At 30.9% G+C, this 18835-nt stretch overlaps 2 protein-coding genes across 12 annotated transcripts; both read right to left on the reverse strand.

The window, feature by feature from the left end:
* Nucleotides 1–5411: 5411 nt before the first annotated feature.
* Nucleotides 5412–10675, reverse strand: LOC103483881 (putative pentatricopeptide repeat-containing protein At3g16890, mitochondrial). Of its 7 annotated transcripts, none has more exons than XM_051086182.1 (5): nucleotides 7860–10675; nucleotides 7645–7733; nucleotides 7426–7517; nucleotides 5980–6229; nucleotides 5412–5877 (listed from the first exon to the last, which is right to left on the reverse strand). In XM_051086182.1, the coding sequence occupies exon 1, from the start codon at nucleotides 10630–10632 to the stop codon at nucleotides 8548–8550; it is 2085 nt and encodes a 694-aa protein (XP_050942139.1). In that variant the 5' UTR covers nucleotides 10633–10675; the 3' UTR covers nucleotides 5412–5877; nucleotides 5980–6229; nucleotides 7426–7517; nucleotides 7645–7733; nucleotides 7860–8547. The 7 variants fall into 7 exon arrangements, with proteins under 7 accessions (XP_050942139.1, XP_050942137.1, XP_016898969.1 ...); XM_051086180.1 differs by having other exon boundaries at nucleotides 5412–5865; nucleotides 7600–7733; XM_017043480.2 differs by having other exon boundaries at nucleotides 7600–7733.
* Nucleotides 10676–14047: 3372 nt separating this feature from the next.
* Nucleotides 14048–17388, reverse strand: LOC103483882 (uncharacterized). Of its 5 annotated transcripts, none has more exons than XM_051086185.1 (6): nucleotides 17028–17388; nucleotides 16251–16313; nucleotides 15972–16019; nucleotides 15612–15661; nucleotides 15344–15411; nucleotides 14048–14432 (listed from the first exon to the last, which is right to left on the reverse strand). In XM_051086185.1, the coding sequence occupies exons 1-5, from the start codon at nucleotides 17082–17084 to the stop codon at nucleotides 15363–15365; spliced, it is 267 nt and encodes an 88-aa protein (XP_050942142.1). In that variant the 5' UTR covers nucleotides 17085–17388; the 3' UTR covers nucleotides 14048–14432; nucleotides 15344–15362. The 5 variants fall into 5 exon arrangements, with proteins under 5 accessions (XP_050942142.1, XP_050942141.1, XP_050942140.1 ...); XM_051086184.1 differs by having other exon boundaries at nucleotides 14048–14436; nucleotides 17028–17381; XM_051086183.1 differs by having other exon boundaries at nucleotides 15612–15677; nucleotides 17028–17378.
* Between the last annotated feature and the right edge of the window lie 1447 nt (nucleotides 17389–18835).

Raw genomic sequence — 18835 nt, forward strand, 5'->3', positions numbered from 1 at the left:
ATTAAAAACGGTTCATCTAATTATTTAATTACTTAGAAATATTCATATAAATTTTATTATTGCTCTTCAATATTAAAATTTAAATCTGTTTGACAAAACTATTAAAATGAATACAAAGGGAGACAAGAAATTTAAACAATAAGTTTAAATTAAAAAAAGAATTAGCAACCCAAGACATTGGAAAGAGAATAGAACTACCACATTCTTCTAAATATTTTCAAAACTACAATATTTATTCAAATTTTCCTGTAAATTACTACATTTTTAGTACTTAACTACTGTTCTTCAATACAAAGTTTTGTCTTTTTCTTTCCTCATTGGGACATAGATTTCACCTGAATATTTGTGTGTTGTCGTTGTCTCTCAGGACATTGAGTAATTCCTAGTATATGTACTAACTTTCAACCTTCAATCATACTGCAATTGTGTTGAATTCAAAGAAAAAAGTTGAGTTGATCAATCCACAGTAAAGTAAAGTAGAGTATATATTGCTTATATATAAAGTAAAGTAAATCGTGGACTATTGATCAATGAAGCTCTAACTACATATCTATGCATTCTGATCTTAAGTTCTCGTAACTGTGTAGTGGTTGTTCATATGGAACTTTGAAGAGAGGGAGAGAGATTGTGGTAATATGGAGGATAGAAACTTTTGAGAATTGAAAGATAAAGTGACAAAGTATTAGTTAGATTGGTTGGTTGGTCCCAATGTGTGTGCACATAATTATGGAAAAAGAAAGAACAATATAAAGTTTGGTTATTGCATCATGTGTGTCGTACTGTTGTTTACATCTTGGTTTGTCCTAGTGTCAAATTATAGTTTGTGACATAGACTTTGTTTCTATGCAAGTTGGAGAGAGTGTGCGGTGGGTAAAATTGTTATTGCTAATTTAGAAACGTTTTGGTCTCTCAAAGCTAACCTTTTCCAACTTTATTATTATTAGGCGGACCTCACCATAGTGACGTTATTGAAATATTATGTGAAAAACACAACATAAAGTTAATTTTTCTTTTTCTTTTTCTTTTTCCTTACCTATTTGAAATTAAACCTCACTCTTCCCTTATTTGCTACTTTTATTTGAAATGAGAATTATAAACGTTCTAAACTACAATTTTTTTAGAGATCTTTTCAAAAATATAAAAAAGCGACAAAGTATTTACATTGTATAAAACAATTTTGAAAATGAAAAAAGTTCATAGGCCCATTGTGTAAAATACCAAAAATATCCGTTCATAAATGAGCATAATACATTTGGTAATGCGATTTTGGTACACGATCGTTTAATTAATTGGTATACGATCGTTTAGATCTGGATACAGGATCGTTTAGATTTAGCATTCCAAATCTAAAAAAAATTCAAAATTTGATATACGATTATTTAAATTTAGCTACAGCATCATTTATATTTGGCTACACGATCGTTTTGATTTGGCTGCACGATGTTTAGATTTGGGATTCCAAATCTAAAAAAAATCAAAATTTGGTATATGATCGTTTAGATTTGTCTACGATAGTTTAGATTTGGTTGCACGATGTTTAGATTTGGGGTTCCAAATCTAAAAAAAAAAATTCAAATTTTGGTATAAAGGATTTTTTTTCAATATTCTTTATACACGATCTTGTTATTTTGGTTACTCTAATTTAAATCCCTAATCAATTTTTTCAACATACACCATCTCCTTAAAAAAGAAAAGAAAAGAAGAAAGACCATTTTTTTCAATATTTTTTATAGGTTACTCTAATTTAAATGCTAACCAATTTTTTTAAAATTTTTTATACACCATATATTTAAAAAAGAAAAAAAGAAAGACGATGCAATAAAAAAGAGAAACAGTAATAAAAAGAAATAGATTTGGGCAACCAAATCTAATAAAAGAAAATGGAAGAAATGCATTGAGTACAGAGGAAGACGATTAAAATTCACAGAGAATAGAAAATAATGGAATGATAAATATAAAATATTTAAAAAATGACTAAATTTATAGGTTTTGTTACACGAACCGTAGATATTTGAGTAGTCGTTATATTTAGAAAAATTTTCCATTTTTCTAATAGCCTTACCTCATTCATTTACCATATAAGAAGAAAATAATAATTTAAACTTTTTCTAAAAAAAATCAAAATTTATTGTCACGTGATAGTTTTTAATTAAACCATGAACGAGTTACTACCCGAAATATTTTTTAAAAAAATGGTGAAAATGGTACAAGTAGTTTGAATTGGTTAGTATGTTGTTATTCATTACTATGAAACTATTAATTTAATCCAACGAGTTTGGTATAAATTAATTATTGGATGAAGTTTTCTTTTCCTTTTTGTAATGTATAATTGATAACACTCATTAATTTATTACTTCATTCAAAACTGTCCTAGCAGTTAGAATTAAATTTCTATATGACTTATAATTATATAATTTATCCACTATATTTTAAAATAGATTCTTTTCCTAATAATTGACATCTCCTCCTCTAATCTTGTTTGATAATTATATGGGTTTTTAACTTTTAGTTTTAGAAAAATTAAGTCTATAAATACTACTTTGTTCACCTCCATATTTGTTGTTTTGTTATATGCTTTTTTGTTTTCTATGTTTTATCAATGGTCTAAAAAACAAAGTCATGATTTGAAATTAAAATATATATATAAACTTTTTTTTTGAAAATTTAATTTCTGTTTCTAGAATTTGGTTAAGAATTTTAAGATGCAACCAATTATAAGAAAATGAGATCGTGAAATAGATTTAATTTTCAAAAACAAAAAAAACGAAAGGGTAACCCAGTACATCTATGTTTTTTAAATGAAACTCTTTCAAGGAATTGTTACTTAAAACTATATTATATGGTAGTTATTTTAAATATAATGAAAACACTTTTGAAAATATTTACAAATACATCTGTGTCTATTAGTGATAGATGATAGTAGTCTATTAATATTATCTATCCCTGCATATCATCGAGCGACAATGAAATTTCATTATAATTATAAATATTTTTGTCCATTTTACTATATATCTAGAAATTTAAAACAAAAAACCCTAAAACTATATAAATCAAACCAAATTTACTAATTATGTAAATTAAATTGCAGTAATGGGTGAACATTTGTATTCATTAGAATAAATTTGATATGTAGCCTTAGGGTTTACTCATTTCCACCCTCTTTTTGAAAATAGTTTGTAGCATGTGTCCATTTTTTTTTGTAAATATTTTCACAAACAATAACAACCATACTTTTTTACTTAATCCTCTTACTTAACATATAAAACAATCTAATATGGATAATCCCCTTAATATTTTATTAATGTTATGTAATTGCAAAACAACTCTAATATAACATAATATAAGTAATATTATTTTCAAAACTCTAGCAATATTTTTAAATATAATAAAATGAACTAAATAATAGACATTGGAACTTTTTAGTAATTTTATCATTTATAATAATTTCTCTTAAATCGAACGTACACTTAAAGTTAAAGTTGAGACGTGATCTATTTTCATCTCATTTTTATATCTTAAATACATGATGTCGTAGTTGTTGTTGTTTGTTTGTTTTTTTAACAACTCAATTATTAAAATTTTAATATGTTAGCTGAATTTAAAAAATGATTGAAATGATAATGAAAAATGTTATTCATTTATGTACTAAATTTTAAATTTGGTTAAGCCTTGTTTTCAGATGATTTTATGATTTGGCCTTTTCAATGTCACCTTCTTGGTTGTTGGTGTGGTGTGTACTAATTTAAACCACAAAAATGTTCAAACCATTCTTTTTCCTTACAAATATAAATTATATTCTTGACAACTATTAAAATCTTAAAATATTACGTCTAAACGATAAAATAAATTAATAATTATACCAAATTTAAATCATGAACTTTTAAATTTATTCTACCAATACCATGTGAAATTTCATAATTTGATTCTACTAAATTCTTAAATTAAAATCGATCAATTCAGACTTTTTATTACCATTGTCTTTGGAAATCACTTCATACATTTATTCTAGAATATGTGTTTTTCAAATATCAATTTTATAGAACGAACTATCAGAATAAATGCATAGATGATTATTAAAAAAATGACTGAAAGTCTAAATTAATTCATTTGTAAAGTTTAATTTTAGAGATTCAATTGATACAATTATAAATTTTATTCAAGATCTTTATAAACAAAATAGTATGGTATGTGTAAATTGATACACTTACAAATTTTAAATGTTTAAATTATTAGTTTAAGTTTTAAATTGATACAACCCCTAAAGTTTATTGGTATGAATTACTTTTTTATTTTTCAAATGACCTTCGGTTAACACTACCTTCCATCTTAAATCTTTTTTTAAAATAAATTTTATGATGAACTATGATATGGTCGATATGTTCTTATTTAGTATTTGATGTTTCAAAAACAACACTTTAGTCACAATTATTTAGAATTTAGTGTTCTAAATAATCATAGTAAGATTGGGTCGTTATTTATCTAAAGGTAGAATGGTAGTTAAATGACAAAATTGCAAAAAAAAAAATATACTTACAAATATATCATGATATTTATTTTAATTTATTTTACTGTATTTGAAAATAAATAATTTTAATTGACATCGATCAACTTTTTTATTTTATAATTCGAATTATTTTCTCCCTCTCTTGTTTTTCCTCCCTCTTGTCTTCTCTCCCTATAAAATTTATTCAAATTTAAACTTTAACTTTTAGGAGTCAAATAATATAAAGATATTTTTCATGGATTTTAACAACCAATAAATATTTTCTGTACTTTGTGATTTCGACAATTCTTTTTTTATTTTTAACAATAATAATCTCTCTCAATCAATTTTCTTTTCCTTTTTGAGAAAATATCTCTCAATCAATATAGTTGAAACTTAAAACCTTTAGCAGCATTTTCTCTATTGCATAGAGAAATTTTGGGACATAAATTTGAATAAGTCAAAGATACTCTAATGCCAACTTTAGTGATGTAAGTGAACATGGGTATTTCCTTTTTCTCTTTTTCTTTTTTTCCTTTTTTTTTTATTTTTTTTGAAATTTGGTTGAGGAAAATAAAAATATATACAATTATCTTTCAATGATAAACAACAATAAGCCCTTATAAAAACATCTACGATAATAATCATTTGTTTATTGACCGATGCCTATAGACATCAATGATATTTGAAAATATTTTTTTGACAGTTTTCCATGTCATATAATTACTCTAATTTTAATTGCTTTGTATTACTAATTTACTAATTATCTAATAAAAATATTTAAAACTATAATATTGTAAAAGCAGTCCTTGCAAATTGCAAAAAATTGCAATAATATACAATAAAGTGAACAATAAAATTGCAAAGGCATGAAACTTTTTCAATCACTAGTTGGGAAGAAATTCTCTGAAGAAAGAATGGAACAATGTTATAGGTAAAACAACACAAATTAGTCATTCATAGGAGTAGGAGAATTCGAATAACATGTGAATTTCTACTCAAATCTTCTTGGTCTCTATTTGAATTTACTTTTTAAATGTTGATCGACACTTTTTTGTACCTATAAGCGCTTACTTAAAAGTCAGTTTAAACACCTCCTTACTAGATTAGGCTCGTATCTCTGATCTTGTAAAGTTTCTAAATTTATAAGCTTTGAGATCTCGGATTCGTACTCAATAGAATATTCTACATTGTATTGCAGCCTTATTTTCGTTTCTTAATGACTGAGTAAAGCTCACGATGTTGAAGCAAACTTGGCTGACAAGCAATCTGATCAACTCATCCCAGAACTTCAGTCTTGTGGAGACATTATGATTCGAGACAAAGCAACCGCTCGCTCGAGCCCCAACTAATCCATCTTCATCTCGACAAATAACTATACCCTGCAAAATGCACTTTAAAAGGAGTAACTCGTGAAGTTTCTTATGGACTCTCCAACCTAAAGAATGGCAAAAAAATTCAATTTTCTGAGAAAATACAATAAATATAAAACCCACTTGCAGAATGGCAGAACCAAATGGGATCAATGCAGTGGTCCAGATTTAGTAAATAGACAAATATTCTCTCAGAACCAAAGGAATGTCAGTAGCTAGCCATCAATACACTGATACTTTGCTTCGTCGGCAACTACAAGTTGATAAGTTACTACGTAGATGACGCTCCGAGCCTCACAAATTTGACGATACACGAGGGGTTTGCAGTTGCAGCCCTCATAAAAAGAGCGGTTGGGCCAACCGGGGAGGGGGGCTGCAAAAATTAAATGAATACAAAAGTTACAAAAAGGAGGCCAGCTATTGGTAGAAAAAGTGCAAGACAAGTTGTGATGAAAGAAACTAGATTGAGCCATTAATCCAAGCAAAAAATCCTCAACATCTGAAAAGGGCCTTTGGTTTCTTTCCAACCAAATACTCCGCAAAAGTGCAAAAAGACCACTTATCAATGGAGAATGGAGAAGTTTGGTCTATCGTGTCGCAACATCAAACACCTTAATAGGAGAAGAGCATCCCTATATAATAAATGATTAAAATCTTCCCACACCATTCTTATAAAGAACACACCGTTGCAAGTGAAGTACATGAGCCGAGGACCCCTAATTGATGTCAAAGATATTATTCCTACCAAGGGCAACTAACCATGAAAGGAACCTGACTTTTTTTGTGAACTTGGGTTTTCTGTACTTTACAGAAGGAATGAGACAAAATAGAAAATTAAAAAATAAATAAATAAAGTAAAACACTTTGAGATGGATTACGCTACTATCTCAATGGAAAAACCAAGGGAACAGGGGAGATGCTAGCGATTTGATTTCCACAGGTTCCTAGTTATTAAACCCCTCGTTCAAATCTAAACCGGGTTAACCTCATATCTATTCATTGTGATTCAACACCACAATGCATGTGGTTTTAGAGTAGGAGAAATAGCCTCTCTAAGGGCCATTTGATACACTTTTGGTTCCTAAGGTCTAGACTTTGTCTATTTGATCACCGAATATTACAAAATGATTCCAGTTAACTATAACCTAATGGAATTGGAATGGTGACTAACTATTATTCTAAAAGAAAAGTTTATGCTCTTAGTTTCAAATCACTCAATTATAGGCACTTTGGTATATTGGCTCAAATGTGTGAGTGATTAATACTTTGAGAGTACTCTTATAATTGAGGTTGGAGAGAGATTTTTATGTGATTGCAATAATTTTTCACATGGTAGAAACTTTTCTAATCTGCAGTTTTTTCTCCGTTTTGGAGTTTTTTCACATAAATTCTTAGGCTCCCAGTTTTTATTCCTTTCTTTCAATTTCTCTGTTTATTCCTCTTGTATTAGAGGGAGGGTTTTCCCAACAAAGATGACTATGAATGGTTCTCCAGTGAAACCCAAACAGTTTAAAGATGCATATAAATTGTTCACACTAACTTTGAGTAATGTGATGCAACTGACATTACCTCTATCACAAGGACAGCATCTTGACAAGATCAAGTTCTTGGAGAATATTTCTACAGGGTTAACCTTACATACAGTCATGCATCCACCTAGCCTGTCAAAAGTGTTAACTACAGTCAAACGCCAATTATAATAAATCCAATTAAAGGAAAAAACTATAATCCTCTGCAACCTACCTATCTGCAGAGAGAAAAGTAAAGGCATATATAAGCCAGCTTTACCACTATTTTATCTCCATCATAAGAGCTTAGATGTGAAACCAACAGAATAGAATCACCCAAGTCAAGTCGTTTTTATGGCATTCATCATTCTGACATGATAAACAGAAAAGGGTAAAATGGAATAGCACAAGAAAATAATGATCAAGATTTCTGGTAATTTTGTTTTCATTTCTATTGGCGATAGAGAAGCAGTAAGAATGTCCCCAATGTCTCACATGATAATTAAAAGACCTGATTCATCATCTGCAATGGAGCGTCCAGTCCTCAAATCAAGCCAAAGCTAATAGTTTCAAAGAAATCAGAGTAAAAGTCCTTCAAACTTGGACTCTTCTTTCTGAAAACATAGTAAGATAACATCTGATCCCCTTTTCACATAACCAATAAAGTATTTTCCCCTTACTGAAATTTTGATAAATTGTAGGTCACATGAAAGACAGTTATACCATTACAGGAACTTTCTGTTTTTCCCACAGTAGAAGAAGCTCCAAGCTACAGAGTATAAATAACCTGCCAAATTCTAAAGCCTCTTGTAATGCCAGCAGATGGTAAGTTGCAAACTAAGATAATGATAACAGCTTAAGTTTGATCAGATGCTGCTCCTGTCCCAACAGCTAAGCATCAAAACTTAGGAGAACACCGTGATGTTTTTTTAATAACTGTGGATATTCAAACTTGCTCGTGCACATTGATTAGTTAGGCAACACTGTTGACCAAATGAAATGTGAATCACTTGGCTTCCTCTCTCTGAAACAAGGAACACTCATTTTGGAAGTGCTCGAAAATTTGGAACATCGTGAGATCAGTACCAAAAAGCAACCGATCCCAATTTCCAAGTTGTTTATAAAATGTTTTTGCCATCATATTTTGTTCAATCTTCACAATATCCCTAATCCTCATAAAGGTCTAACTATGGGCAAGAGTGCCGCTAAAAAGACTGCAAGTATAAGAGTCAGGAGTACAACCATTCTCCTTCATTGAGAGAAAGATCTCTCTTGCTTCATCATGCCTACCTGATTTGCACAATGATTTAATAAGAGCACCATATGTATAATTGTCAGGCTGTATACCCAACCTTAACATAGAACAAAAGAGCTTCTCAGCCTTCTGAACCCTATTTGTTCCAATGTACCCTTGGATGAGAGCATTGAAGGAGAAAGTATCAGGTTGTAGACCATGAAGTTGCATTTGTCGCAACAGATGGGTAGATCTAGAAACATCTCCAATCGCACAGAAGGAACGTATCAATATATTATATGTGATAACATTTGGAGGGACATCCCACTCAACCATTTCAGTGAAACAACCAAACGCATCCTCATGCTTATGTGCTTGACAGAGGCCATCAATTAGTGAATTAAATGTGAAGATATCTGGTCTAAAACGACATTCTAATAGAATTTCAAGAAGTTCCTGAGCTTTGTTCATATTTCCATTTCTGCAAAACCCACCGATAAGCGTATTGTAAGTAACAATATTTGGAGAAATGCCTCTATTATGCAGATCCCTGAAGATTTCGTATGCTCTGTCCATTGATTTGCCTTTGCAGAGGCAATCAATGACCATGTTATATGAATATATGTTGGAAATAAGACCATCATTTATTAACCGATCCATATATCGGTTTCCAATCTCCATTTTCCCTGCCTTATACAAGGCTTCAATAAGCGTAAGATATGTACTGAACCCTGGCTTGACACCACTCTGCACACAATTATCAAATATAGTGCATGTTTCCTTCAAGTCTAGCTTTTTTAATAGACACGCCAAGGTCACATTGAAGGTTGAACTGCTCGGAACATAACCCTCTTTGCCAGTTTTACTCAAAAACATGACAGCCTTACTGGCCATAGAATTATTTGAAAGGCAATATAGAATATTGTCACAAACCAATTGAGATACACCCTGCTTCCTCTTAACAAATTCCAACAAAAGTTCAAAAGCCTTATCTGGAGCAATACAACGAAAAACTCCATGAACCAAGGATCTCATAGTAGCTGCATTTGGAACCACATTCCTCTCCTTCATTGTCTGCAAAACTTTGAATGCTTCATCAGCCCTTTTAGCATTGAAAAATCCATCAATCAAGATTGTATATGTGAAAACATTCGGAAAATATCCCAAGCCCTCCATTTGTTTCATCAGACGAAGTGCCTCATCCACCACCCCAAGCCTACAAACACCATGGATGAGAATGTTATAAGTGAACCTATCAGGGACACAGTTATGGGAAGACATTTGTTGAAATTTCAAATAAGCCAGGTCTAACGAATTGGACTTGATCAATGCATCAATTACAGCATTGTACAGTCTGGTGGTGGGATTAAGACCCAACAACCCAATTTGCCCAAATACCTCTACACAGTATTTTGCCAAACCCAATCTACCCCAACTGCCAAATAATATACAGAGTAATTCCTCTGTCACTTTAAGACCAGACTCTTTAATTTGCTGAAGAAGATCAACAGATAATAGCACCGGACGGTCAGGGCCTTCTCGATAAAGGTTGCGACCAAGAACCCCTTGAATCACTTGTCCCTTTACAAGTAAAGGGTCGGCATTCGAAACCCAGATATAAAACCTAATAGCATTTAATGGGTTGTCTTGATTTTGCAGAATGCTAACAACAAATTGAAGAGACAAAACGATCCTCTTCGCCTTAAACTCGTGATTTAACAATAGAAACCAGTCTTTGCTTAAAAGAATCTTGGAAATATATGAATGATCAATTGGTTTATGTTCATCATCAGCAAGAGACGGACGAGTGGAAAGCTGAATCGAACTGGAAGCCTTTAACGGAGTAGTTAGTGGGGAAGGATTACCTCTCGAAGGCGCTTCAACAATGTTGTTAAAGGAGCTTTGTTTTGAAGTTCGTTGTATTGAATCGGACGGGAATTGCCTCCGATGATTGTTGATCGGAGTGTAAGCTTGTAGTGGTCGATTTCTCAAAACAGGCGTTTCCCTGAAAGCCAAAGAAAGAAACCCTCTCATGGCCTTTCACGAGACTGAGCTTAACGCTCGAGAGCCTCTTTGTTGCAGAGAATATAGTAAAAGAATTTAAAATATTAGTAAAATCTATCCAGATAAAAGTTTAAAAGTAAAATCTGATTAATGACAAACTTAGGTTAAACTAATTATCATAGAGAACTTAAGTTTGAGAATTGTTATCAAACTTACCTTAATTAAGATTATTATTAAAAGTCAAGGACCCAATATTATAATTGAAAGTATAAATATTAAAATAGAACAAAATACAAATACAAAATCAAAAAATCATACTTTAGATTATTAAGCGAGGGTGTATTTGGATTAATTTTTAAAGTATTTAATTTTAAAAATAATTCATTTTAAGATAAATTGAGATGTTTGACGTTGGTTTAAAATAATTTTTAGAAAAAATGAAATTATGAAATAAATCATTTTAGGGATTGTACATAGAAAAAATGTTTACTTGGTGTTTAACTAAGAATCCCTCTTAAATAGCTATTTTTGTTTCCTCTATTTTTTTATTCCTTTTTACTACCTATCTTTCTGTAACGCCCCAAAAATTTTAGGAATTTAATATTATTATCTTAAGTACGATTTTGAGATTTTTGGTGTTATTTAAATGTTGAAGATTTTATCTTATAGAGATTTGATTTTATTGGAAAGTTTAAAATATCAAATTTTGTTAAGTTGAAACTTATGTTTGTATTGGCTAGGTATGTTTGGGGGCATTTTAGACTTAAGGACTTAACAATTGAATTATGAGAATAATGTTTTGACTTGTGAAAAAAAATATAATATAGTTTGTTAAAATAAAGATGTTTGGTTGGTTGAGGGGAGAGATTATGGGTTTTATTTGGGAAAAGATAAAAAGAAGATAAAAAGGAAAATTTGGTGAGATTTAGATGAGGGAGAGAGGAGGTTGGGTTGTTTTGGAAATACAATAAGGAAAAGGAAAAGGGAAATTAATATTGGGTTATTTTTTATATAAATAAGTCTTGGAACCCGTGCACAAAAAAAGAGAGAAGAGGGGGGAAGGAAACCCTAGCCGCCGCACGCCGCCACCACCATCGCCAGCCGCTCGCTCTGCAGCCGCCCGCCCGAGTTCTCCCGCCAGCTGCCGCCACGAAATCAGTCGCATCGCCAGCCGCTCGCTCAGCCACGCCATCGCACGTCGAGCGCCGGTCGTCGAACCCTGCGAAGCCAAGTCGCGCCACGCCTTCGCAACCCGAGTCGCACACCCGTACCCGACCCGAACAGCTGTGCCTCGCCTTTGACCCAGTTTTCGACCCGCGCCCTTTCTCCGTGAGCCGATCACTTCGTGCCAACGCTTGTCGAGCCATCCTGCACGCGCGAGCTGAGTCGATTTCTGCTTTCTGGTCGAGCCGATTCGCCTGTCTTTGAGCTGTCAGCCTGCTCCGGTCCTTTGCACCTAGTTTGGTAAGTTGATTGGGTTTTAGAATACCCAGTTAAGCATTTAAAATTTGTTGGATCTCAAATAATTTAATTTTGGGCTTAACATTAAATTATTTCTCTCACGGAGCATCTAGGACCATTTGATAATGGAGCGTGGGACTTCTCCAGTTAGAAGCTCAAGTCGCAACTTCGACCTAAGGTAAGTTACTTCATTAGAATGTCTGGAGTTTTTGATCGATTGGTGATCAAGTTGTGAGAAGTTTCTGTTCTAACCAGTAGGACGTCGCTGCTGGGAAAGCGTGACCTTGCGATTATGACTCGTTGAGCAAATCTCCAGGTAAGAGATTCTACTACTAGCTCTACGAGTAGAATTAAGAGATCGCATACATTCTTGGTTATGCACATTGATGACTAGACTGCATAGCGACATGTGATTTGATGAGGATATGATATGATATAATGATGCGATTTGATGTAATGATATGACATGATGTTGTGGTATGATATGATATTATGTTTTGATATGAGAATGTGACATGATGACGTGATGATGCTATGTTATGTGTATCATATGGTTAGGGTGGATGTTAGCTTAACCTATTAGAGTCGTACCTGCATGGGTGTCCTTCGGGATCACCACCTATTTAGGACTGCGTAGTCCAACGGGACCACCAGTCTGGCATGGATATAGATATGATTCGAGTGATTCGACGAGATCCTCGCAACCTGATTGTCTTAGTGTTTCCTCCGAGTACGTTACAGACCAGTTTGTCCTAGGTGTTCCCTTGGGCCACCGAAGACCAGATTTTGTTCCTACGGGAGCACATGTTGCACGTGTTCGGGAACGTGTCAGTTATTGGGTACCATCTTCAGGACTCTAATAGGAAGTTAACAGGCACCTAGCGGGACTAGTAGTGGGTCCTTTACTGAGTATTTTATACTCACTCTTTCCATTTCATGTTTCAGGCAGGGGCAGAGGTAAGGGCAAGGGCAAGCTGGCGAGCGACCAGAAGTGACCGTGGCGAGCCATAGGGATCTCTTGCTTCCGCTTTATGTCCGAGTTTAGACCTTGAGTGTTTGTCTTTTTATTACTCTTTATTTGTTATTTCATTTCTTTAAAATTAGATAGGGCCCGAGTTAGGATTTTAATATTTGTTTACATATCGCATATTACTTTTGATTAGGTTTTTAAATAATAAACTTTTGAGGTTTCGTTTCGTTTTATCCAAACTTTATTTGTCTTTTGAAATTTTAACGGTTTAGACTTAGTATAAGAAGTTGGGTCGTTACATTTTCACTCTGTCGGTCTTTTTGCTTTTTTTTTAAATACTTTGAATATTTTTTTTAATGTGTGTTTGTATACATTTAAATATAAGGATTTGCAAATGTTCCTCTCTTAGCCAAATCTATTTTGCCTTAACATTTGTGAAAAAATTTATGAGAACGTCAATGAAGAACACGATCGTTCAGTTCGTAAAATGAAGATGAATGAAGAATGTGGTCGAATTGCATCTTCTTGTCTAGTTGATATTATATTGTTTAGGAAAAATTATTTATCTTATTTATATTTTGTTGTTGGAAATCAATTATTTTTCTTTATGATTATGTATTTACACTTCAAAATATTTGTGCTTTTAAAATTGAATTATCCAAAAATAATCAACCAAAAAAAATAAAATTAATGTTTAGTTTTAAGTAACTAAAAATTAATAATTTCAATATAACGTGCGATTAATTTTAAAATATATTTTTGAAGTAAAAATTTCAAAATGTGTGTATTTCTTTATAAAATTAATTCATAGTGTTTAATAGTCCTTTATGCTAATTTTACCCAAGTATAAATATTGTTAGTATAAGACAAACTAAACACAATTTTTCATATAAACATTTATAAATAGGTCAAACCAAATATGTAACTGTTTAGATGTTAAATTCATTTTACAAAAAATGTTTGTATTCTTAAAAAAACATTTTTTTATAGGCAATCTATACGATTCGATACAACTTATATAAAAGAATTTGTACAATTACTATTTTACCTTATAACAAAAGAATAAATGTTATATACACAAGATTTTTGTCTATTTATTACTAAATAAACATTACATTTACATATTTACACTCAACTAATCACATAAGAAAACGACGACATGCACTAAAAGAACCTCTCTACGAGATTTGATCATTAGACATTTATACTTTAAAAAAATGACTATTTCAATCTCTTATAAATAAAAGAACCGAAATATTCATTTTTATAAAGTATGGGATCAAAATAAACCTTTTAAAAGTTCATAAACTAAAACCAATAAAAGTTAAATGTGGAAAGATAGAATTTAAGTTTTCATCTTTGGTCTAAAAATGGATAGACCTTATAGTAACGAATCAATCTTCCTGCACAACAACAAACCAAAATTAAATTAAAAAGACAAAAGAAATAATACTTCTAAACTAATTAATAGAAATAATAAATTAGATGAGACAACATATACATAATTTAACAAACCACAAAAATAAATAAATGGTCAAGTGTTTTTTTAGTGAAACAGTGGTACGAGGAGGAAGGATGTTTCGAGCTCAAAGTGAAAAGTGCACGTTAATTACCACTTAGCTAAATTCACTTCTATAATCCATTTAATTATAGATTTAAATTTAATTGTCCTCTAAAAAAAACATTTTCATTATTTCTTTTTAGATTCAAGTTTAGAAATAGTATTTTTCCTATGCTTTATTATCCATTTTTAACAATGTTTCCCAAAAAAAAAAAAGTCATTTAAAAGAAAGTATTCATGTTTTTCTCTTTTTAAGTTAACTAAAATTTAAGAATTTCTTTAAAAAGAGTGAAAATCCTATTTAAAAAAACAATAGGAGGAAATAAATAAAGATTGTATTCAAATCAGAAGTATTTAAGAGATATATCCATTTACATAGTTAGTAGTTTCAATTTATATACTGACTCAACCCAATTCCCTATATATATTATGCCATACCTTATCCAAGTTGAACCTCATATTAATACACATAATATTAACATCATACAAAGTATGAGCATATAAAATATGAAAAAAGAAAAAAACTAGATATGTGTTTAAGAAAAAATGTTGAAGGTTGAATTCCACCAACTTTAAATGTATATAATAAAATTTAAAGATAGGTTAAATCACACATGTTCATGATATAAATAGATACCAATAGTTTGGTTAATCACATTTTATTGTATATAAACGGTGATATTTTGTTATATTTTAATTTATATTTATTATATTTAAAACTAACCCTTATATAAATTGAATTTATTTACCGGTACAAGGTTGTCTTGTCTAGAAGTGCAAGTTGGTCGCCGTGGGGAAGTTGTTGCCGTTGGGTTCTCTAAAAATTATAAAATTTATTCTCATTAACAATATATATTATATCATTGGATTAAAATATCATTTCATTTTTTTTTATAACCATTTTTGTTTAATTTTTTCGAGAATTAAATCTACCAAACGTTGAGAGAAAAAAAGAACATAATTTACTAAACGAAATGGTTACTAGACGAATTTAATTTTTGAAGAAGGATTAGGTACCTGTAATTTGGGTCTGAGAGTCTCAACCATTGCCATTGTTTTTTGGTAACCTCCAGGAGCCCCTTGCTTTAATTAGTTTCCATATTCATAATCAAAATTTATTATTATTATTTTAAGAATATATTATAAACTAAAATTTACATCTTATAAAATTAAACTAAACTCAATTTATTTTATAATATAATTTTATGAGTAATAGATTAATATTTAAGTACTGTTATTTTGTTTTTTTGTCTTTTTTGTTTTTTTTTTTGTGTGTGTTTGTTTTATATGGCCAAAGTTGTTATTCCTTGAAGAAAAGAAAAAAGTGTTTGGGCACATGAAAATATCCCATCCTTATTCGGGTTATAGAATCATCACCTTGCATAGGGCCCAGTCCGCTGAATCAAAAAATGCTCTTTCGTTATCCTGCATCCAAACACCACTTTTCACTCCTCTATTTCCTCAGCAAAATTATTTGTAAATAACTATAAAAAAAAGGTCAGGTTGTCAGAATAAAACTCGTAAGTATATTATAATAATACAATTGTTTATTTTTATTTATTAGTAATTAAAGAGAAATACTAAAATTAAAAAAAAAATGTAAATTACAAGGACATCTTATAATAATATTATATTACACAAAATGACATAAATGACCTTTGAAATCAAGGGCTTCTTCCTCGGCACCAACCCTCCGTACTTCTTCCCCTTCGGCATTTCCTATAAACAATAATATAATGAATCCAACTATATTTTAATTAACGAGAAAATTGATGATTTAAAATTCCATGTTGGCAAACGGATGTCGTGAAATAAAGGCGACACGTTATAGAGGAGTTGACAACATGAATTCCATGAGATATGGTTTTTGACATGCCAACAATTAGACCACCCAAAACGATGTCGTATATGTGTATACGCACAACCGACGTCCACAAAAACCATTGCGGATCACGGGACCCACAAAAAACCGGACCAAGGAGCACCAACATGTTGTCGGGGAACACATCCAAACTAATCGGACAATCAAAGGTTGGGGAATAAATTACCCGATGAAGCCTACATGACATTTGTTCGTTTTAGAAAATTATATGTATTTGATTTCTTTTAACTTCTGTTTTGTTTTCTTTTTTTTTTTTTTCCCCTATAATTTTAATATTTTCTAACAAACGAGCAAGAGATCTGAATTTGAAAAACAAAATACTAACCAAAAGCTATTTTCTCTCGTTTTCCAAACTTGGTTTTGTTTGTTTTTAAAAAAACTAAATAGTTATGGGTCGAAATTTTTAATTTTTTGTGTGTTGGGATGGAAAATTTGGGCTCAATTAATTAGAACATATTCAACAAACCCTAAACCCTAAACAAAGTTGAAATTGAAATTTTATATAGATAACCATTTCTTGAGGAAACGATTAAGAAAAGAAAAAAACTTACGTGTTGATCAGGAGGTGAACAGAAGTTGTCTCCATACCCACCATTGAACTCTTCCATTTCTATACAAATTTACGCAAAACCTTGATAGGGAGCTAAAGAGATGGAGAGTTTTCTTTTTCACATATATTTTTAATAGCAATGAGGAATATGAAGGATTTTTGTGTGGAACCAATATTTATAAGGATGGAGTAAGAGAGAGAGAGAGAGAGAGAGAGAGAGAGAGAGAGAGAGAGAGAGAGAGAGAGAGAGATCATATTGTTATGAATATTATTTTTCAAACAAAAAAGGGAAAAAAAACTTGAGAAGGGAGGAAAGTGGGGGAAAAAAGGGGAACAAACGCACTGCAAAAATGTAGAGAGATAAAGATGAAAGAGTAAGAAGGTAAGATAAGAATATCAGAGAAATTAAAGAAAAAAAATAATAAAAAAGATACGTTTACACCTACACGTTTTACTGTTTTCTTTCTCTTTTCCCCCTTTCTCTTTATCACTGTATTTATAAATATTTTACCTTAACCTTTCTTATCTCTCCCTCCCATCTTCTTGTCAAAACCCTAAAATTCTTCTCAAGTCAAGTATATATATATACTTCCATCCATTTAAACGTATGGAACTAAGAATTCTGTTTTTTCTACTTTGAAAGTCATATGTTTGAGTTTTTTTATTTGTATTAACAAAAAAGATATATACGTTAAAAATCTATTTATTAGATTTAATCTACTCCTGCAAGTAAGTAAAAGAATGAGGTACACATTCCTACTAAGTTGTAGAATATAAATTATAGTAGCTGTCCTTTCTAACCTTCTAGAAAGCTGGTTTTCTTGGGCATTATTTATTGTACTTCAAGTATACAATACAAGTAAAAAACGACTCTAATGAGGTATTAACAAAAAAAGCAAGATTCATGACTCAACCACTTTCTAATCTGTTTCTGTTTTGACCTATAAGCGAGATGATCATTAAGCATCTTGACTAGTACACAAGTTGATCAGTTGACATTTTAACCATTATGCGAGCTGACTAGAGAAAACATTATGACCAAGTTATTGCGAAACAAGGTGTTGAGGTCTCTCATCACTACTTTTAGGTGAATTGCAACTGCAACGATACATATTTATTGATATACTATGAATTAATTATTAACATAGGTTTTATGTAATGAAAAATAATAATTGAAATTAGAATTGTGTGGGTTAAGTTAATTATGTTTGATGGCAAAGTTGACTCTATCCAACATTTATGAGATTGAGCAATAATAATAAGATTTTTTCTTTTTAATTATTGGGTAAGGTTAGGTCATAATGGGGAATTTGTCTATCCAACAAAAACGCATGCGAACGATTCCTTTTTCACACGTGCCAGCCTCCAATAAGTTACCAACAAGCAAACAACATTATTTTAATTTTAATTTTATATATTTATCATTCTTTAAATTTTGACAAATAAGCCAACAAATATTTATTAAAAAAAAAAAAAGAAAAAGAAAGTAAAACCTACAGACCTTTGACGAATTAATTAAAAAGGCCTGATTTATAATGATGAGAACAAGAAATAAAGGGGAAAAAAGTGAAATCAAATGCAAACTTGATATGAATTTTTTTTATAAATAAAAAGAAAATGTATATATTATAGAATATTCTTTGCTTTTCATTAGTAATTTCGTATTGTTTTATTTACAGTAATTGGTTAAATCTGTAAGGAAAGATTCACGTGGGAAATGATTGGCAGAAATAAAAGTATCAATTCGTTTTTTGAAATGAATTAAATTAAATTAAATTAAATTGGGTTTTTTAAAATTAAAAAAAAAAA

The sequence above is a fragment of the Cucumis melo genome, chromosome 6, assembly GCF_025177605.1.
Source record: "Cucumis melo cultivar AY chromosome 6, USDA_Cmelo_AY_1.0, whole genome shotgun sequence".
Classification (NCBI taxonomy): domain Eukaryota; kingdom Viridiplantae; phylum Streptophyta; class Magnoliopsida; order Cucurbitales; family Cucurbitaceae; genus Cucumis; species Cucumis melo.